General features: G+C 41.1%; 1 protein-coding gene across 8 annotated transcripts in view; it reads right to left on the reverse strand.

The window, feature by feature from the left end:
- Positions 1-1,808: 1,808 nt before the first annotated feature.
- STOX2 (storkhead box 2) overlaps positions 1,809-18,045 on the reverse strand; it is a 155,425-nt gene continuing 139,188 nt past the window's right edge. For 5 of the 8 annotated variants that reach the window (XM_054825062.1, XM_054825064.1, XM_054825063.1 and 2 more), the window contains exons 3-4: positions 12,111-14,376; positions 1,810-7,550 (exon numbers count right to left, since the gene is read on the reverse strand). In XM_054825062.1, the coding sequence (XP_054681037.1) occupies positions 7,355-7,550; positions 12,111-14,376 (2,462 nt within the window). In that variant the 3' untranslated portion in view covers positions 1,810-7,354. The other 3 variants (XR_008577051.1, XM_054825060.1, XM_054825061.1) reach the window with 3 other exon arrangements.

The following is an 18,045-nucleotide window of genomic DNA, read 5'->3' on the forward strand; positions in this document are numbered from 1 at the left end:
CTAGAGAACGATCAGCCTAATCCATTGCCTAAAATACGAGCCCACCATCAGGACAGAAACAGAAATAGCGCTCTCTGAAGGTGAAACAGTGCTTGCAAACTATCTCCAGCAATACTGAAAAGGCCTTGAAAGTCTGATTCTGACCACCCCCCAGAACTGGCTTTGCCTGCGCAAGGCACTAGGTCAGCGCTGGCATAAAGCCCTAACCAAACCCCGCCAGGCTTTGGCGCTTTTTCCCCCTTATAATTAAAAATTCACTAATTCAAGAAGATGGGTTACGAAGGGAAGCGATGGATGAAGGGGAACCAGCAAAGACTACAAATAGCATGGTAGTAGCATGTGCCGGTAGCAGGTGATGAGCCAAGGTGCTTCTGACAGCACCTACTTCCAACGGACGCTGCTTTGGTTTGTATCTCGCAGATCTTGTAAATCCTCATAGCCGACCTTGGCAAACAGCAGTTCTCAAGACAAAAGTCTGGCAAAGCTCCTGGAGCCTAAACCTCCTCAAAACCTTCTTCCAGGTGGGGTAGAGGGCAGGAAAATGGCACCTGCGTGTTACATTGTCCACTTGGGCCTTTCCAATCAGCTGATGTCACAGCATGGGAAAAAAAACTGATTAATTTTTTTGAAGAATGTGAAAAAACCTCCTTGCTTAGAGCCCTTTCTCTTGGGTCTGTGCACCAGGTCCTCCTTTGGCTTGTGAGAGGAGAGGAGAGGAGAGGAGAGGAGAGGAGAGGAGAGGAGAGGAGAGGAGAGGAGAGGAGAGGAGAGGAGAGGAGAGGAGAGGAGAGGAGAGGAGAGGAGAGGAGAGGAGAGGAGAGGAGAGGAGAGGAGAGGAGAGGAGAGGAGAGGAGAGGAGAGGAGAGGAGAGGAGAGGAGAGGAGAGGAGAGGAGAGGAGAGGAGAGGAGAGGAGAGGAGAGGAGAGGAGAGGAGAGGAGAGGAGAGGAGAGGAGAGGAGAGGAGAGGAGAGGAGAGGAGAGGAGAGGAGAGGAGAGGAGAGGAGAGGAGAGGAAGAGAAGAGAGGAGAGGAGGGGAGAGGAGAAAAGAGTAGGAGAGGAGAGGAGAGGAGGGAAGAGAGGAGAGCAGAGGAGAGGAGAGGAGAGGAGGAGAGGAGAGGAGAGGAGAGGAGAGGAGAGGAGAGGAGAGGAGAGGAGAGGAGAGGAGAGGAGAGGAGAGGAGAGGAGAGGAGAGGAGAGGAGAGGAGAGGAGAGGAGAGGAGAGGAGGAGAGGAGAGGAGAGGAGAGGAGAGGAGAGGAGAGGAGAGGAGAGGAGAGGAGAGGAGAGGAGAGGAGAGGAGAGGAGAGGAGGAGGAGAGGAGAGGAGAGGAGAGGAGAGGAGAGGAGAGGAGAGGAGAGGAGAGGAGAGGAGAGGAGAGGAGAGGAGAGGAGAGGAGAGGAGAGGAGAGGAGAGGAGAGGAGAGGAGAGGAAAAAAGGGACCCGACACCCGTTGCTCCTGGCGCCAGGATGCCCTAAGGGACTTTTAATTCCCTGGAGCTTGGGTGCATCTCAGCTGGGTGCTCACACATTCGGCAGGGATCACGTTCCCCCTCGCACCCATCGCCTCCACGTCCAATCCAAACCCAGATATTTCAAAATCAGTGATTTTTCTCCCTTGCACTCTTACTAGAATGGCTCACGGGCCTTTTATGAAGCGTACATGAACACAGCAAGCTGTAACAACCCTTGTTTTTCTCAGATTTCTGGTTTCTCAAGTGAGGGAGAGAAACTGTGTTAAACGGAAATGTAAGTATTTTCTCTAAAAACCACCGATGGGTGCAAAGAATCCACTTAAAACATATAACCAAATGTTATTTAATATCTTAAAAAGTAACACAATCCAAAATGGATATTTCACACAACACTACATAAAGAACATGAACACAATATTACCATATGGAGGGACTTTCAAATATAGACTTACAAAAATCCCTGTCCTTTTTTTTTTCCTTTAAATTATTATACTAAGCATGACAAGTAATCATCATTTACAATATGGTACACTGACACAATAAAAACCATGTTACAAATGTGCTGTTATAAATCAGTAACGTTAGGGAAGACATTTCATGAACTGTAATTATTTCATATGAAATACTATACAATATAAACAGAACATCCATCTTGGATGACCTTTACAGCAACCAGAGACCAAGTAATTTTTTAATTTTTTTTTTTTTTCAGTGCAAACACATTTATACAAGGCAGTCTTGGCTGCAAAACTCCCTTCTAACATACAGTAAGTCCCACTTGCATTTATTAACTCATTTAAACCTAATGCAACAGCCACATTCAGTCACTCACAGAAAATTACCTGCAGAATTATGATCCCTTTAAACTTAAGTCTCCTCCACATATAAAAGTAACATCTGTGCCAATTACTCCAAGGGCCCTTTCATACTTCTGGGTGGGTATCCTTTGGGTGGCTCTAACCGCTATACAACACGAGGGCAGCGCACCGCACTGAAAATCGCCCTCCCGGGGTGGGAAAGGCACGGTGGCTGTCGTAGCATCCCGGCCGGGCGGCTCTGCGTTTCGCCAGGGACGCGACCCAGGCTGCCCCTCCGGAGCCAGGGGCGTGCGTGTGGCCTCCTGCTCCTCCTCTGCATTTAGTGTCTGGGGCGGGAGTGGGGGAGAGGAACACACGGAAACCCTCAGCTCAGAACTGAGCTTCAATGGAGTTAACGACCCATTCCCATCTCCGTCAGATGCGCAGGAGATCCGGGGAGTTACGCCAGATTTGCACCCGCGTAACTGAAACCAACGTTTAGAGCGCCGCTATGAAAGAAGCGTGATAGTCCCGTTTTCTTCTAGCACCAGCTTGGCTTTCGGTGGGTCCACTGCACGTTTCGCATGCAGTAACGATGCACTTTACTTATGCTGGGGGGAACATTTTAGATATATACCTTTTTTTTTAAAGAATTTCGTAAAAAATAGAACATTTCTCTCTAATACTGTACAGTTTTCTTCAGAAGAGCAAAGAGAATTGTAAACTGTGGGTATGACACCAGATTAGGAGTGCTATTTGCTTTCTCAGCACAACAATTTGAACAATCGTGTTGGGAAAAGCTCTGCAAAATGTATTCGAAAAACAAATTTTTAATTAAAACAACTTTATAAAACCACCGCTGGCAGTACTCGTATGACTGAAAACTGGTTTTGGCACTTCTAATCCCAGAGTCTCTGCAGGACGGCAAAGTAGTTTCTTTCTTTAAGCAAACTGAATGCATCAAAAGACTAACTTCAGAGTATAAATATGAAACACTTTGGTTAACTATTAAACTTATTCCCATAACTTTAACAAAGAAACCGGTTAATATACTAGCCCACAGACTCTTAGCCTTTTGTTTTTTCCAATGTGCCTGGACACAAAGTAGGGTCAGGCTCTGCCGACCTCCAGGGCTCCGAGGCTTAGCTGGTCCTAAGTGCTTTGAGGCCCTCAGGCGAAAAGGCGTGATTTAAGTGCAAAGTAGCGTCTGTGTTTATGATGGCCTCTCAATACCGGTCTGCTTGTTCTCTTCTCTAAAAATGACTTCTGCTGGCAAGCACTTAGGCCATGGTTTTCATTAAAATATTTGTTTTCCAATACATTTTACTTTTTAAAGTTGAGTGAACGTTGTTTCGTGTATAACGGACATTTTACGAGGAGTCAAATGGCTAATGATTTCTTCTAATTTTTAACTGAAATACTTAAAATGGCAAAATTAGCTCAACTGATGATTGTATTTTAATTTGCATCAGGATAATGGTACTAGATTTGCTGAAAGAGGTGTTCCTAAGTCGGGATTTGTATATAAATGTGATCTGCTTAGGTTGAACTGCCACTTTCTTCCTTTGGTTTTTGGAAAAATCCTTCTTTCTTCCCTCTTGAAAGGTGGCTTGTTGCAGCTGGCTACTTTTCAAAAGCCAGCATTGTTTTTCTTAGAAACTCGCCCAAGTTCTTTGAACAATAGGCACATACCTCGAGTAGGGACCCTAATACTGCTCCCAGCGAAGTCAATTAAAGGCTGTTGGTAATTTCCATAGGAGCAAGTGTTTCAGACGCACACAACCTAGAGAACAGAGTGTGTATTGTGAAAGGAAGAGCTGTTTTAACACCCTTGCCAGTTCAGAGAAACTATGACCTGATATGTTGACAAAGACGGAGGCAGAATAGGGCCCAAAGTATTTGAAGGCTGCCAAGAAAATACCCAGAGTGTCTTCTGTTAAACCCAAACTGTCAATCATATTTCACAGACTGTAGATGTTCATAATTTGCTAAATTACAAATACATTTTCAAGTTCTACCAGGCAGAAATTTTAGCAGTAACTGGGGAGAGGATGGAAGGTTTCAGCCTCCCTTTCACTTTTATCCCAATTATGCAGCCTTGTCAAAGTCTTTAAGTGACTCATCTGAAAGCCAGATTTTTAATATTGTAGAAGGAAATTGTGGCAATGGAAACATGATGACTTCATACACAAGCATTGACACACAAGAGAACGCCATGACCTAATGCTTCAAAGTTTTTAACCTTGCTTTGTACAATACACTTTTCATGTTGCTGCATTTCATCAAATTCATGGAGGTAGTTATATGTGTAAAAAAAATTACCATAAAAGTAACATGTTGTATTATAATAATACATATTAAGTGTGCAAAATGCCGACAGATTTGTGTTGACCCTTTACAGTTGAACACAACACAGATTCAACCTAATCTAACTCTGTAAACCTTTAAATCGATACATTAGAAGAATGATAGATAAGCAACCATGTAATACAAGGCTATGATTTCATCAAAGGATTAGGGTGACATAAAGCACTCAAGCTCCACTCTCGTGGTTTTGTTACCAGAACCTCAAGATGGAATTTCCTTATATTCCACTGTTGATTTGAAAAGGAAAGAAAAAAAAAATAAAATTCAAGATTAGAACGTTTCTATTTGAAACTTCTGTTTACATTCCATATTCCAAGAGTCACATTAATATTGGTACAATGCCATGTCAACATTAATATGACATTTATGTTGTCTGCTGGTCTCTGGGAACTTTAGGAAATAACATACTATACAGTTTATAGGTATGCACTATCGTATTTTGTTGGAATTATGTCTTCTGTACAACCAGTTGCCTGCATAAAATTCTGATTAGTTTATGACAAGCAAATATTTCCCCCAAAGGTGAAATTTGTTTTTGCTGTTCACATTTTAATACTGCTGTTAGTACTTCAGATCATCACTGTAAATTTTTTTATCGTTTCGACATTTTTATTTACTGAATTGATACATACTACTGGTGTCAGAGCTCGCCTCAGAAACAAAATCACAGTCAGCCACTGCATAGTATATGACAATTCCCCACAAAAACTCTGACTCTACAGTTCGCATGGAAAAAAGTACGGCTGGAGTTACATATTGAATAATAAGATGCGTCATGCAAAGCATTATATGGTAATTAGAGCACATCTTGGAAGGTATGATAAGGCAGAAGGCTAAAGGCCAAGTGACTTTGATAACCAACCAAAAGCACAATAATTTCCTTTATGTGCACTGAAAGGTCTTATTGCTCCTATGAAATGGAAATTATACACTGAAACCAAGGAAAACAGACCTGTGCATTGACTGAGTGTTCTTGACAGAACCGGAAACTGATTGTGTCCAGAGTTAGAAAGCTGCTTTGTAAGTAAATGAACTATATCCAACTGTGTAACACAAAGCTGAATCTTCAGTAAAGACTTCTGATGACAACAGAGAACATGAGTGAAGCTCAAATGACTTTGTGTACAGAGTAATACATGTCACCAGAACCTGATGAAAATACTGTTTTTAATATATACAGTTGGGTTTCATACCTGTGTACTACAAGAGCTAGACAATGTAAATGTCCCTTTTCTATGCAACAATTTGGGCTGTTGAACAGTTTAGTATCTTTGTTATTCTTCCGCCAATTTGTCTGTCCTGATAAAAAAGAGAGTTAAATTTGAAGTCAGTTTGTTGCACTACCAGGTTGCATGAGTAACAGAGCAAAATTTGACCCTATAGCTAAAAATTACTCTTGGAGTTTAACTATCCTTAGAAGTTACTCTGCAGTAATTAGCACAGTTCTAATTACTTTGGAGTAACAGTTTAGGGGAGAGCAATTAGGATATACCATACCTACAGAATTCAGATTTCTACTGCCAACCATGTGGACACATTTAATTTCTAGAAACTAGATGTGTCCATAAAATGCTAAATTGCAAATAACATCCACTGAATAAAAAGGCCAGAAGTTTATAATTCTCTAAATTTTGTTCTCTGATAATCACTACAATGTATGCTATTTTTAATAGCCTAATTTAGGCACTCTATTTAATAAGCTACATAAAATAGATTTAAGTCCTTCCACTAGAAAGAAATCAATTCTTCAGGCCATACTTGTCATTTATATCATAAAGAATATTTTTGTTCCAAGAAATTAGTTATCCTGATTCCTATATTAATGGCAAGTTGCAATACCAGAAGTGACACAAGAATTAGATTATCTTTTTTAAATACTTGATTTATACTGAAAACATTTGTTATATTTTGTGTCACTCCACATTGTGGCTCCATGACAGTTATAACTTTCCCCTCCCTCCCCACTCCCCCCTCTACACAAAGGCCCACCTCCTCATTTGTGACTACGGAAGGTCAAGTAGCAAGTCTCAGTAAGAAAACATTTCTCATACTTTTGAAACGCAAAAGGAGAAGCCATCTCCCTTCCCACCCTCCACTTAAAAAAAACCAAACCAAAACAAACCCCAAACCTCTTTTTCACTCGCTTAAACAGGTATTTGCAAAATTGTGTCAGAAAAACACACAGTGAAAATGACTGATTAGTATTCATATTCACAGATAGAGCTGAGGTCATCACTTGTCATGTTTGGCATTGTTTTTCCTCATGGTGATCCTGGCTGGTTACTTTCAGCAGTGGCTCAGTTTTTGAAGTAAAAAATGATGAACTCTGCAGCAGAGTTTAGTCTCTAACTGGGGGCATCACACATCTGTGGCATTTTTTTAAAATGAAGTTGGCAACTGCATGGACATTGAAAATGCAGATTACACTTACAGTGTCTAGACTTTCATATATGTGCTCAGTTACAATTAAGTGAAGCAAAAAGTGTACATATTATCCCTACTGCTATTCTGTTGCTACAGAGCCGCAAATGTGAAAAGCAATACCTTGAAATAAAGATTTCTTTGTTGCCCCTAGTCTACATAGCAGCACAGTTTAAGTAAACACTAAAACTGTGGTTGAGATGCTTTTTTTTATTTTTCCCCAAAGATGTAAACATCAGTCCCAGTGTCGTAAACTTTGCTGTATGGGATGAGACACAAGATCTGAGGCAGGATGACTATCAGACACTAGTGACAGAAGCTTGCAGGCAGTTAGCAGGTTTCTGCAGTTTCTCAGCTTCACTGGTTGATGGGTCTGCAGTGGCTCGGAAGTTGAACGTTGGGCCTGCGCCACCGTGTGCAGGGCTCAGAGCGGGGTTCTGACGTCTGTTGCTTTCAACAATACTTGAAGTGTTGGATGCCAGGCTCTCACGAGTACTAGAATGGAAAAGAAATATATATACACACTCATATATGACACGCCTATATATCTATCGACCAGACAGGAAAGGAGAATAGAGTGTTTTATAATAGGCTTCCTGTGTTCGTATGCAATGTCACATCAATGAACCGTCTCATTTTGACAGTACACACATGTTCCTCCAAAACAGGTTCCAGTGGTACTCAGCAGTCATCATACTGTATCACAGGTATAGTGCTATGCAGAGCTGAAGCTGTCACATGAATTGTAAGCTGAACCAGTATCAAGCATCTGGATTTTTCACCCAAGGAAATAGCTTCCATCTTGCACATGGAACATATTAATTTTCTTTCCTGACTGGTGCATTTTTGCACAAAGTAACTTCATCAAATCAGCTCTGTGACTAGGCAGAGCTAGGAGAGCAATCCTGTAACAGTTTCCTCTCATCTCCTCTTCTACCTATGTCTCTGTACACAAAATATTAACTAAAAATGCTACTTTACATTAAACCCACAATGCTGCTAAACACAACACTTCAATTCTGCTTTGCAGCCGAGACAATTGCAACTTACAAGACGCTGAGAAATCTTAACTGCCTGGTCTGTGATCATGCCCTAAACAACGACTAGTGCTGCTATTTCATTCATAAAATGGACAACGTTCCTTTAGTTTATCCACAGGAGTGACAGGACACTAGCACTTTTAAAGACTAAGCCTTTTAATGATACATCTAATTATGAACGCAGAGGAGCCTGTATTTTACTCTACAGCTTTTAAAAAACTCAGCCAAGATATGCTAAGCCTAGTTTCACCAGTACTACTCTTTTTGTTCTCTTTCCACTCTTCATAATTTTGATCTCCAAATAACGTGTTCCTGTGCAGAGAGAGATTTGGGTTTCAAATAGCCATGTGGTCCCTGCTTACGTACCCTTCATCTGTATCCCTACTTCTTTGCAAATGACGTCACCACTTTCTATGGAGTTATTTACAGAGTACATTTAGAGGACTGAATGGATTTGTTAAATAAACACTAGAAACAAAGATACTAATGACAGAGTTTCATAGTCAGTTTAAAGTCAACCTAAATTTACCTGCTACTGAAAGGGGCAGCTCTTGCCTGCCTTTTGCGGACCTGACCCTGCCACATGTTCCTGCTGCTTCCCTGATGCTGAGCCTTGCAGCCAGCCCGATCAGGGACCACTCTCAGTTAAATACTAGCCCTAAGAAAAACAAAACAAAACAAAACAGATTAGTGCTAGCATCAGGGGAAGAGTAGGAATGCACAGCTTTGGCTGTGGCAGGGAAGAAAGTGTCAGTGCATTGCACAGGGGAAGGAAGAAACACATCGTTTTGTTGTAGGGCAGATTTAAATCATCTTAAACTGACTGAATCTGGAAAATCAATGATGCTTTTAGGAAAACTCCTGTAGATCTTTTAAATTTATCAAAATGGTACCGATCATCATCTGCCAATTATCGCCTTGTTGTCAGTAGGTCCAAACAGCTATGATGGGTGACGCACATAGTAAGAGATCTCTCTGAGCTGCAATGACGTATGGTGTGCTTCTGTTGCTCATGTTTTGATTCCTCTCCCTCTGTTTTTTAATGAAAATAGATGCAACCTTTGTTTTTCAGTGATCATTCAGTATTGTATCATTCTTTATGGGACCACCAATTCCAGATCTTCAAACATTTTCAATTCTGATATTACAAACTGACCATTACAACATATACACAAAGACTGCAGTGTGAGAATTTTGCATGCAGAGTAATGCCAAAATTAGCTCTTTTTTTAGGTGACAAAAGAGCAGCAGTATTATATAAGCTCTAAAAATAAAGGAATAAAATTAATATTGACAGCTAACATTTACTATATACAACCTGCATAAAAGCAATGAACAAAATACTGTGAGGCTGTTTTCCCAATGGTGATGTGTTCACAAATTTTGCATACAAAATACTTTTGAAGTCAAATGACCATTGCAAATCTCTTTAACTACACCCCGGGTTTTTTTTAAGTGCCCCCTTTTTCAATTTGTCACACTTTAAAAATATGCTTTTTCTTTCACAGTGTAGAATTGGTAATTTTGATTCCCCAAGCAACACTGCACACTTCAGTTTAAATGAAAAGATACTACCACACCTCAGGAAGTCAAGAGTTACAACATGAGTGGAGGCCAGAAGAGTATACCTGAAGAATATCACTACACGCGCGTCCTGTTCTTATACTCTTCCCTAGGCATCTGCTAATGGACACTGCCAGATCTAGGTGAATCTTACCAGATGGATGCCGGATGGCTTTTTCTGCATTTCCTGGAAAAGGGCTGTGGAGTACATTTTTTGTTTTAAAGTAGGAAAGTAATAACAGCATGGTAATTACAGCCAAAGGGCTGAATTCACCCTCAGCTCAATTTATTTTAATAGACTTACAATACCGAGGAGTGACCAAAACTCAGCAAAAGCATCCAATTTAATCATCTTGATGCAAAAAGCTCATGAAAAAGCATTTGAAATATCTACACTGTACGCTGGTCTTACAAAACAATTACACAAAAAACCCCTACAGAATGTTTTTTTTTTTTAAAAAAAAAGCTTACTTTATGTAGCCTTGCCAAAAAAAGACATTTGTTAATAAGTAAACAGTAAAATTAGAAAAAAAAGGGATGTGTGGAACACAATCATTATTAAAAGCTGCTTATCTATTTCCCTTTTGATCTAAACAAAGTGGTATAGCAGCACTAAATCTAGTATGCTTGCCACATTCTGTTCTCTTGCTAGCTAAGTTTAACATCAACGGAAATTTTAGCTTTTGTGTAAACAATTAGGGAAGGAAATGTCTGCCTTTGCATTAACCAGAAATGCAAGCTTGATATTCAGCTAGCATACAGCTAGCAAAATAGAGGCCTAAGAACTGATTTTTATCCAGTTGACATCCTATCCTGGAGGTGAAATGCACTCTGTGGAGTGAGACAGGCTGGGCAAGAAGCAAACATTGCCATGTACTCCCCCACAAAAACTGACTGCAAGTATAGCACTTCAACTAGAAGAAGAGGTTACTTTTAAAAAAGAACAATGCAAATAGCCTCATACAACAGTTTTATGTAAGAAAGATGCCAAGCATCTGCAGAACAATCAATAACAGGAACAAATTCAAAAGCTTCTTAAGTTTCTTTTTTAAGCTGGACTCAGTGCAAGTGGTACAATTCACTCAAATTATTTTTTTTTTTACTCAGAAAAATTATACATATGTTAAAAGCCTGCTCTAGTTTGATGATCACTGCATGCTGCAGCAGGCCCAGTAACTGCTGCCTTGTCATTAACAAGTGGGAGTAGCCATCAAATCCAAAGGAATGTATTCCAGAGTGACATGACTTTAACTGAAAATGAAATTTAGTCCTGTGTAGAAGCAGGAAATCCTTCACATGCCTTTCTGAGAGCTTTTGCTATAGATTTTAAAAAATGTGTAATTCTTAGGAATAAGAATACCTTTTACAGGGGGAAAAAACCCAAACCAAAACAAACCTCAAAACCCCCCCATCTTCTTTCACCTAATACAAATCCAGTCTTGCAGGTTTTATTTTTAAACACAGGCAATAAATAATTTAAGCTGAAGTAAGACACTATAAGAGAACTACTATTGTAAATTATTTCTGTGTTCTTAGAGTCATTGTTCTGAACTCTGATGGGTTGCTATCCAGGGCAAACAAAACCAGGCAAGCTCCATCCCAGCAGGGACCTAGGACTATCAGGAGCCAGAGAGAGAGAGAAAGAAGGCGGCTCCAGTGAAAGATTCTTAACCTGGAAATGAGCTTGTGAAATCTTCAAGGCAGGGAACACACCAGCAACTCTCTCCTCCCTACACCTGTAAGACTCCTAGCACACTGAGACTTCCATGATGTCTGAAATCCCTGGAATGGAAATGACTAACCAGCACCACCACACGCAAACGTCTGGACTCTTTTCCCAAGTATCTTAGGCAAGGCACCTCTCTCTCTGCTGGTGCAGCGCTGGGCCACCTCTGAAGTTCAAACATCCTGAGCACTTCCAGCTGTGTGTGGGGAGCAGCTGTTCCAGTCTCACCAGTTTGGAATGGTGATAGATAGACTTCCAAATTTTTGAAGAAAACAAACAAAACAAAACCAAAACAATCATCATGTTTGGTTTTTTTGTCTGAGCCAAAGATTATGCCACCTAGTCATGTCTAGTCGTCCAATTAGTCTTGCTGATGGTATCTTAAGAGGGAAAGGGAAGTGGGAGGAGTATGCAGGAGGTCATCCCTTCTATTCTAAATGCAAACACAAGTTTAATACAGGAAAAAAAAAAGGATACAGAGAGGTTTTCAGCAAACAGAAAATGAACTAATACAGAGTCAATGCTTCAAATGGTCATTGGTTCCTTATAATATGGTGGGAAACCCACACATCTGAATGGCACATTCCAGAGCTGTAGAAAACACTGTCTGAAAACGTGTGAAATTGTTTAATATGGCCCTATGTTCTGTCACCAATATCACACACACATATAACTAATAATGGAACTTTCTAGTCTGTAAAGCTGCAATGAATGTGACAGTCCTACCGTGGAGAGTTGAACCCGCTGTCCACAGTAATGCTGCTGCTGTCCATGCTGTCCAGGCGGGCGGAGTGGGTGGCCCTCTGGTTGTTGCTATTTTCTGTTTCTTTTGGGGTGAGAAGAGTAAGATTCTTCTCAAACTTTCGCTGCAGATCCCTCTCCTTTTCTCTCTCTAGGAGCCACTGCATTGTGCCGACATCATCCCTATTCTTTTCTTCCTCAGCATTTTTGTTGGTTCCTTCCTCTGAGTCGTCATCATCAGATACGTTGTAGTAGTCGAAGGAGGCCTCCTGGTTCCCAGTTGTCTCTTGCTGTCTCTGTGAAACAGGCATGACTTGTGTGACTGAGGTTACTATCGCTTGTTCAAGTTTCTCACATCTGACTGGCAATGTGTCAGAGGGGGTCTTTTGATGGGGCTTTAGCAGGGGTGTGCTAGACTTATGGTAACTATTCACAGAAAGAGTGTTGTGCAGAGGTTTAAAGAGTGTATCCTTGCTAAATATTTCTTTCCTTTTATCAAGGCTGCTTGATTCAGCGCTATGGTGTTGAACCAGCCGCCCATTTGCAATCACCTCTGGAGTTTGGCCAGCAACCGCTGAACCACTGCTTGGGCACTTTGGGGACTCCTCTTTGTGCACCCCAGGTTCCCTAGCAATATGTTGAGACTGTCTTTCTGCAGGAGTAATTTTTTTGAGCCCATCTGTCCCTGTCAGTGTGTCATGATCCTCTTTATTCTTTCCCAGTGGTGACGGAGCAGTAAGCACAGTCTCACTGGATGTGTTGCACTGAAAATAGTCATCGACTGCAGATTTTGTTGTGCAGGAGTTGAGCTCGCTATACGATGGCAAATTCTCTGTAGTCTTGCTTTGTTCCAATAGGCTACAAGAACTGGGAGTTTCTACACTGCCACTAGCTATTTCAGGGATGCAAGTCTCTTTGTAGCTTGCAGATGAAATCAGAGCCCTTTGATGACTGAGCGACTGAGATGGCCTTAAGGTACTATCGTCAATGTAAGTTTGGCTAGTCGTTTGGTCATCTGGGCTACAGCCTTCACCTATGTCTTCAGGTGTGCCTAAAGTAGCCGAGCCCAGAGGTCCCTTGGAGTTATCCATGGATCTAGACCTTTCTTTAGCCTTACTGGACCGCTCATTCCTCGATCTTCTATCCTGTGTATGGCTGTGGCTCCGATGGACCTTGGAGTGGGAGCTTCCCCTGGAAGGTTCAGGGAAAGGCATTTCAGTTCTTCTTTTGGCCAGCTCACCAGACACGTCCCACTCTGGTGTCATGGGAAAGTGAGATTCAATCATGTTAGGATTGCTGTGCATTATAAAATTATCTCCCTTGTGTTCTATTATAAAACATCCTTCCCGTGGGGATCGAGTCAAGGGATCATAGAACTCATACTCCCTTTCAGCAGGTATATCCAAATGAGAGCCATCGGATGGATCTCCTTTGGATACCCGAGTCTTGCTATGTGACCTCGATTTCCCATGAGACTTTCTGTGATTCCTGCTCTTTTTACTTCGTCCACTGTGGTGAGCTGAAGATCCTGCTTTGCTTCGTTGAGCTTTTTCTTCTTCAAGTTTCTTCATTAGTGCAGTGTGCCTCATGACATTTTCCACAGTCAAATCTGGGTTAATGCGCCTGATAATCTCCATTTCCACCTCTCGAGGTATAGTGGTAGGGGTGTCCTCATCCCTTAGCGGCCACTCTTCTGGAGGAAACTGGGCAGAGAAATTTGCCAACTGTTTTGTCTTGTCCTTCTTAAAACTTAATCGGAATAATTTGAGTCCAAATTTCTTAGACTGCTTTTCTACATCCTTAGGCTTTGTGAGTGTCTCTGCTTTATAAGAAAAATTGACAGTACTTTTACTTTTCTCAGTAGGTGGGATCTGACATAATGAAGGAGGACAGTATGAGTCTTTACAGTCTTTTGCTGATTTCCTCTGCAGGGTAGATGCATGCATGCTGTGCATGTCTTCTCTGCAACAATGGCAGGAGTCGCAGTGGTTTTTGGGTAGTGTTCGGTCCCTGACGCATCCCGAGGTGGAGGGAGTTATAGTTCCTTGTTGTGGAGAGGTACACTGAGACCTGTCAGGTATCCTCTCATCCAAATGGTACCATTTACTGTTAGTTCTTATGAGAGATGGTGTTATAAAGTAAGTCTGCGGGGTTACAATGAAATAACCATCCGGAGTTGGGTATATTTTCCTCTCCCGTACAAGCATATTCAAGGTATGTCGAAGAATTTCTGGACTGGGTGTTGGAACTCCTAGAAATGACAGTAAACACGTATCAGGGAGTGCATAAAACCATGTAGGACTCTCTGGCTCCCCCCCCCCCCAACAAAAAGCTGTTTTCTCCAAGGTTCAAGCTGGAATATGCTGAACAAACAACTCCGGCAAAGCACTTTGTTAGGCATTCTCTTCTCTGTTTGTTTTTGCACTTATCTCCTACGCTTCAGACATATCAATTATTTATCAAATAGAAAGGAGGCCATTAATGGAGTGTTAAAAAAAAAAAAAGGAATTTCTAGTCACTTCCATTGTACAGGTGACCTTAAGCTACAAGATGGAATTACTAGAAATCAAAGGGCATCAGGGGAAATATTTCACTTTCATTCTCCCAACTAAGTATTTATATGCCAGTTCACCAGAAGTATTTATTATAATGCCCAGTCACATATAAAGCAGTGTTTATTTGTTACTTTGGATGCCTAAGCCATTTTTCCACAGAAGAACACTACACGGAAAAGAAAGCATTCTCCCAAACCGCCCCTTTATCACAAACTTGATTGAACTGATTTCCTCTCCCATTAAAACATGTTTCAACTACATCATCTGCTGCAAAAAAGACATGCCTTGAATGATACAGTTCATCTTACACAAACAGACTTTTCCACTATGCTGGAAGATACAGGTTTAGGTCCTAAAAATTGGCTTCTGAGTTCCCTGCCTTTCATGTGAGGAATGCTACCTAAGTGCATATATTACATACCGAGAGGGATACAAGTATGACAACTCTGCATCAATGCCACATGAGCCACATGGTAGACCTGGCATTGTGAGCCTGGTCATTCCCACTACCAGTACTCCTGCTGGGTTCAGCAGCGCAGGACCAAGTCTTCAATATTTTATTAGATAAAATACCAAGTTAGCATGCTGTGCATAGGAATAAGTTCCATCTAGAGCTAAAGAAACAAGCAATTTAGTTCATAAGCTAGGGGTTTTTTTGTTGTTTTTTTTAAATGTTTATGCTGACTAAGAAATAAAAATCTTTCAAAATTTTCAGTGGAAATAGCTATCTTCAATCAATACAGTTTGTTGAACTAAAATGCATTTTAATTTTAATTTAATGCTGGGTACTGACCTGGTTTACATTTTTAGAACTAGAAATTTTTTTTTCAAAAGTTTGTATGGTCAATTTTAAAGTTAAAAAAAAGTTATTATTTGCTCTGGGTCTTAGTTTTCTTTTCAACAAAACTAATTTAGAAAAAAAAAATAGAATCAGAGAGTAACTTAGGTTGGTAGGGACCTCATGAAGACATCTGGTCAACACCCTTACTCATAGCTGGGCCAACTTAGATCAGGTTAGTCAGGGCCTTGTCAAGTCAAATTCTATCTTCAATAATGGAAACTCCATGGAATTGTGCATGCAATAACATTTCAGCAAAGTATATGCTTTTCACAGAAATACTTCATGTAAAAATCTGAACCAGGTGTACCTGCCACAAACACAGTATCGTCAGTAGCACAGTGTCTGGTCACCAACTCTTCTCCCACATGACAAAGGCTGGAGCCTGCAAGCTCACTGACCTCGTATTAGCAAACGTGAGGGTGACAGCAACAGCTCTGGTACTATGACTGACACCCCGTCAAAAGATTAGTTACAAGATATAGAGAAGTTGTACTAATTCCTTATCTCATCCTCTTCCTCACTACTGGGTTGCAGGCAACATAGTAAATATTCTTATGTCTGGCTTTGAATGTTGTTTGAATTTAGAGACGTGACCATACTGTTCACATCCAGTAATATCTGTAACTAAAAATCTTACAATGGAAACAGCAAAGTGTTAGGAATAACATGGGCACATGACTGAAAGCAGTTACAACAGAGAAAGTGCCAGGGAGAAGTACATGGGGGCAGTAAATATATTTCATGCACAGTCCACAGAGCTGAAAGATTGGGGCTAATCCAAACACAGGAAGTAAAAGAGGTAAAGAAAGGATATAATTTGAGAGAATAAATGAGACTGAAAATTGGAAAGAATATGCAAATGAAATGGAGAATCAGGAATGTGCATTTTCTCTCCATTTAATGTGGGTGTCCACAATTTATGTGATAATCCTAGAGAGAGTAACAAAGACCCCCAGAACTTCTGGACAAGCAAACATGCCAGAAATAGCAACAGATGGGGAAAGCTGAAATCCATAGAGCCGGGGGGACAAAGGACTACCCCTCCCTAGCCCAGAGTTCTGAATCTCTCTGGACCGAAGTAAACAACACGCTGAGCTTCCTCTGGATTGTGAGGCAGTGGCAACTGGAGAGCAGGCTGCCCTCTCTATGAGCTTTCAGTAAAGCACAAAGAGTGATTTCAATTCCCGTAACAACCAGCAGTCATCATCTGACCTCTTCTTTCCTGCGGTGAAGCTGCTATGTCTGCTTGGGTAACATCACCCCTTTTACATTACGCCTTGCATCACCACAAGAAGTGGATGACCCCAAATTCAAAGCTCATGTGCTTCTCCATCCTGTGCTGAAAATGCACAGCAGGGTCCAGTCCTGGTCCAACTGAGACGCACTTGCTGTGCAGCAGCCAATCTCTCTTCCTGTCTCTACATAAACAACCTGACCAATCCATTGCATTTTCCAGGAGCTTACATGTAAATACTTCAACACATACCTACCCTTGTTTGCAAGAACTTGGTCCTTCATCCTCATTTTACTTTACTTTTTTAACATACCATTTCAAAAACATCAGAACAAAAATAAAATAGAGGAAAACATTCTCCTGCGAGTTTACAGAAAAGTTAGGGAAAGAGATTGAAATGGATCTTCTGATATTTTACACTAACTTAGGCAAAAATGCACTGCAAATACAGGGTAAAAATAATATGTATTTTTCACCCAGTAAACCATGACTACAATGCGTTTGGTAAATGAGTCTCTAAATACTGGAAGCACAGTAGTTATATTAATTGACTAAGTCCTGTGAATAGAGAACATGCAGATAAACACCGAGGAAAAAAAAAAATTAGTGTGCCTGGGCAGTCAATGGTGCTGTTAAGTTAATTGTGTCTGCCTCCTCTCTGGAGTTGGAGACTATCACTTTTATCACTCCCAGCACAGCACATCTTTGTGGTTCACTAAGCCAGCAGTGACAATGGCAGGTGCTCATCTTTGGAGCTCAGCATTGCCAGCTAATGCTAGCTACAGGGTTTTTTCACATGTCTTTCAGGTACTTACAAAAGCAGAAACAGACCCAAATTTGCATTAGGCTTTCCTGCATGGTGGACAGGAGCAATGACATGACTCTGGCTCCTATTGTTGCTATTTTAAACACAGATTTCCTGGCTTTCTCAAGACTTTTCTCTTTACAGCAACCTGCCCACATCACGTCTATACGTAACCTACCCCACTGCATTCAGAAGTCTCCTTATGGTCTCCCTTCTTCCATTAAACAGAAAGAAGTAGTTTAGAGATTCTAGCATACAAAATATTGCATGACAGCAGTGGTGTTATTTAAGATTATGTAGTGGTTTAATAATTCAAAAGCAGAAACTGTCTGGACACTGAATCATCAGACATGTACATTTTCTGCATCTCAAGAGAGTCTACTATGCCATCCACTCAGCTTCCAGACAGAAGATTATGTCTTGTTTGCTGCTCACAAAGAACACTGACCTAGAGTGAACTCAGTTAATGTAAGACACTTATTTTA

The sequence above is a fragment of the Grus americana genome, chromosome 4 (genome assembly GCF_028858705.1).
Source record: "Grus americana isolate bGruAme1 chromosome 4, bGruAme1.mat, whole genome shotgun sequence".
NCBI classification, from domain to species: domain Eukaryota; kingdom Metazoa; phylum Chordata; class Aves; order Gruiformes; family Gruidae; genus Grus; species Grus americana.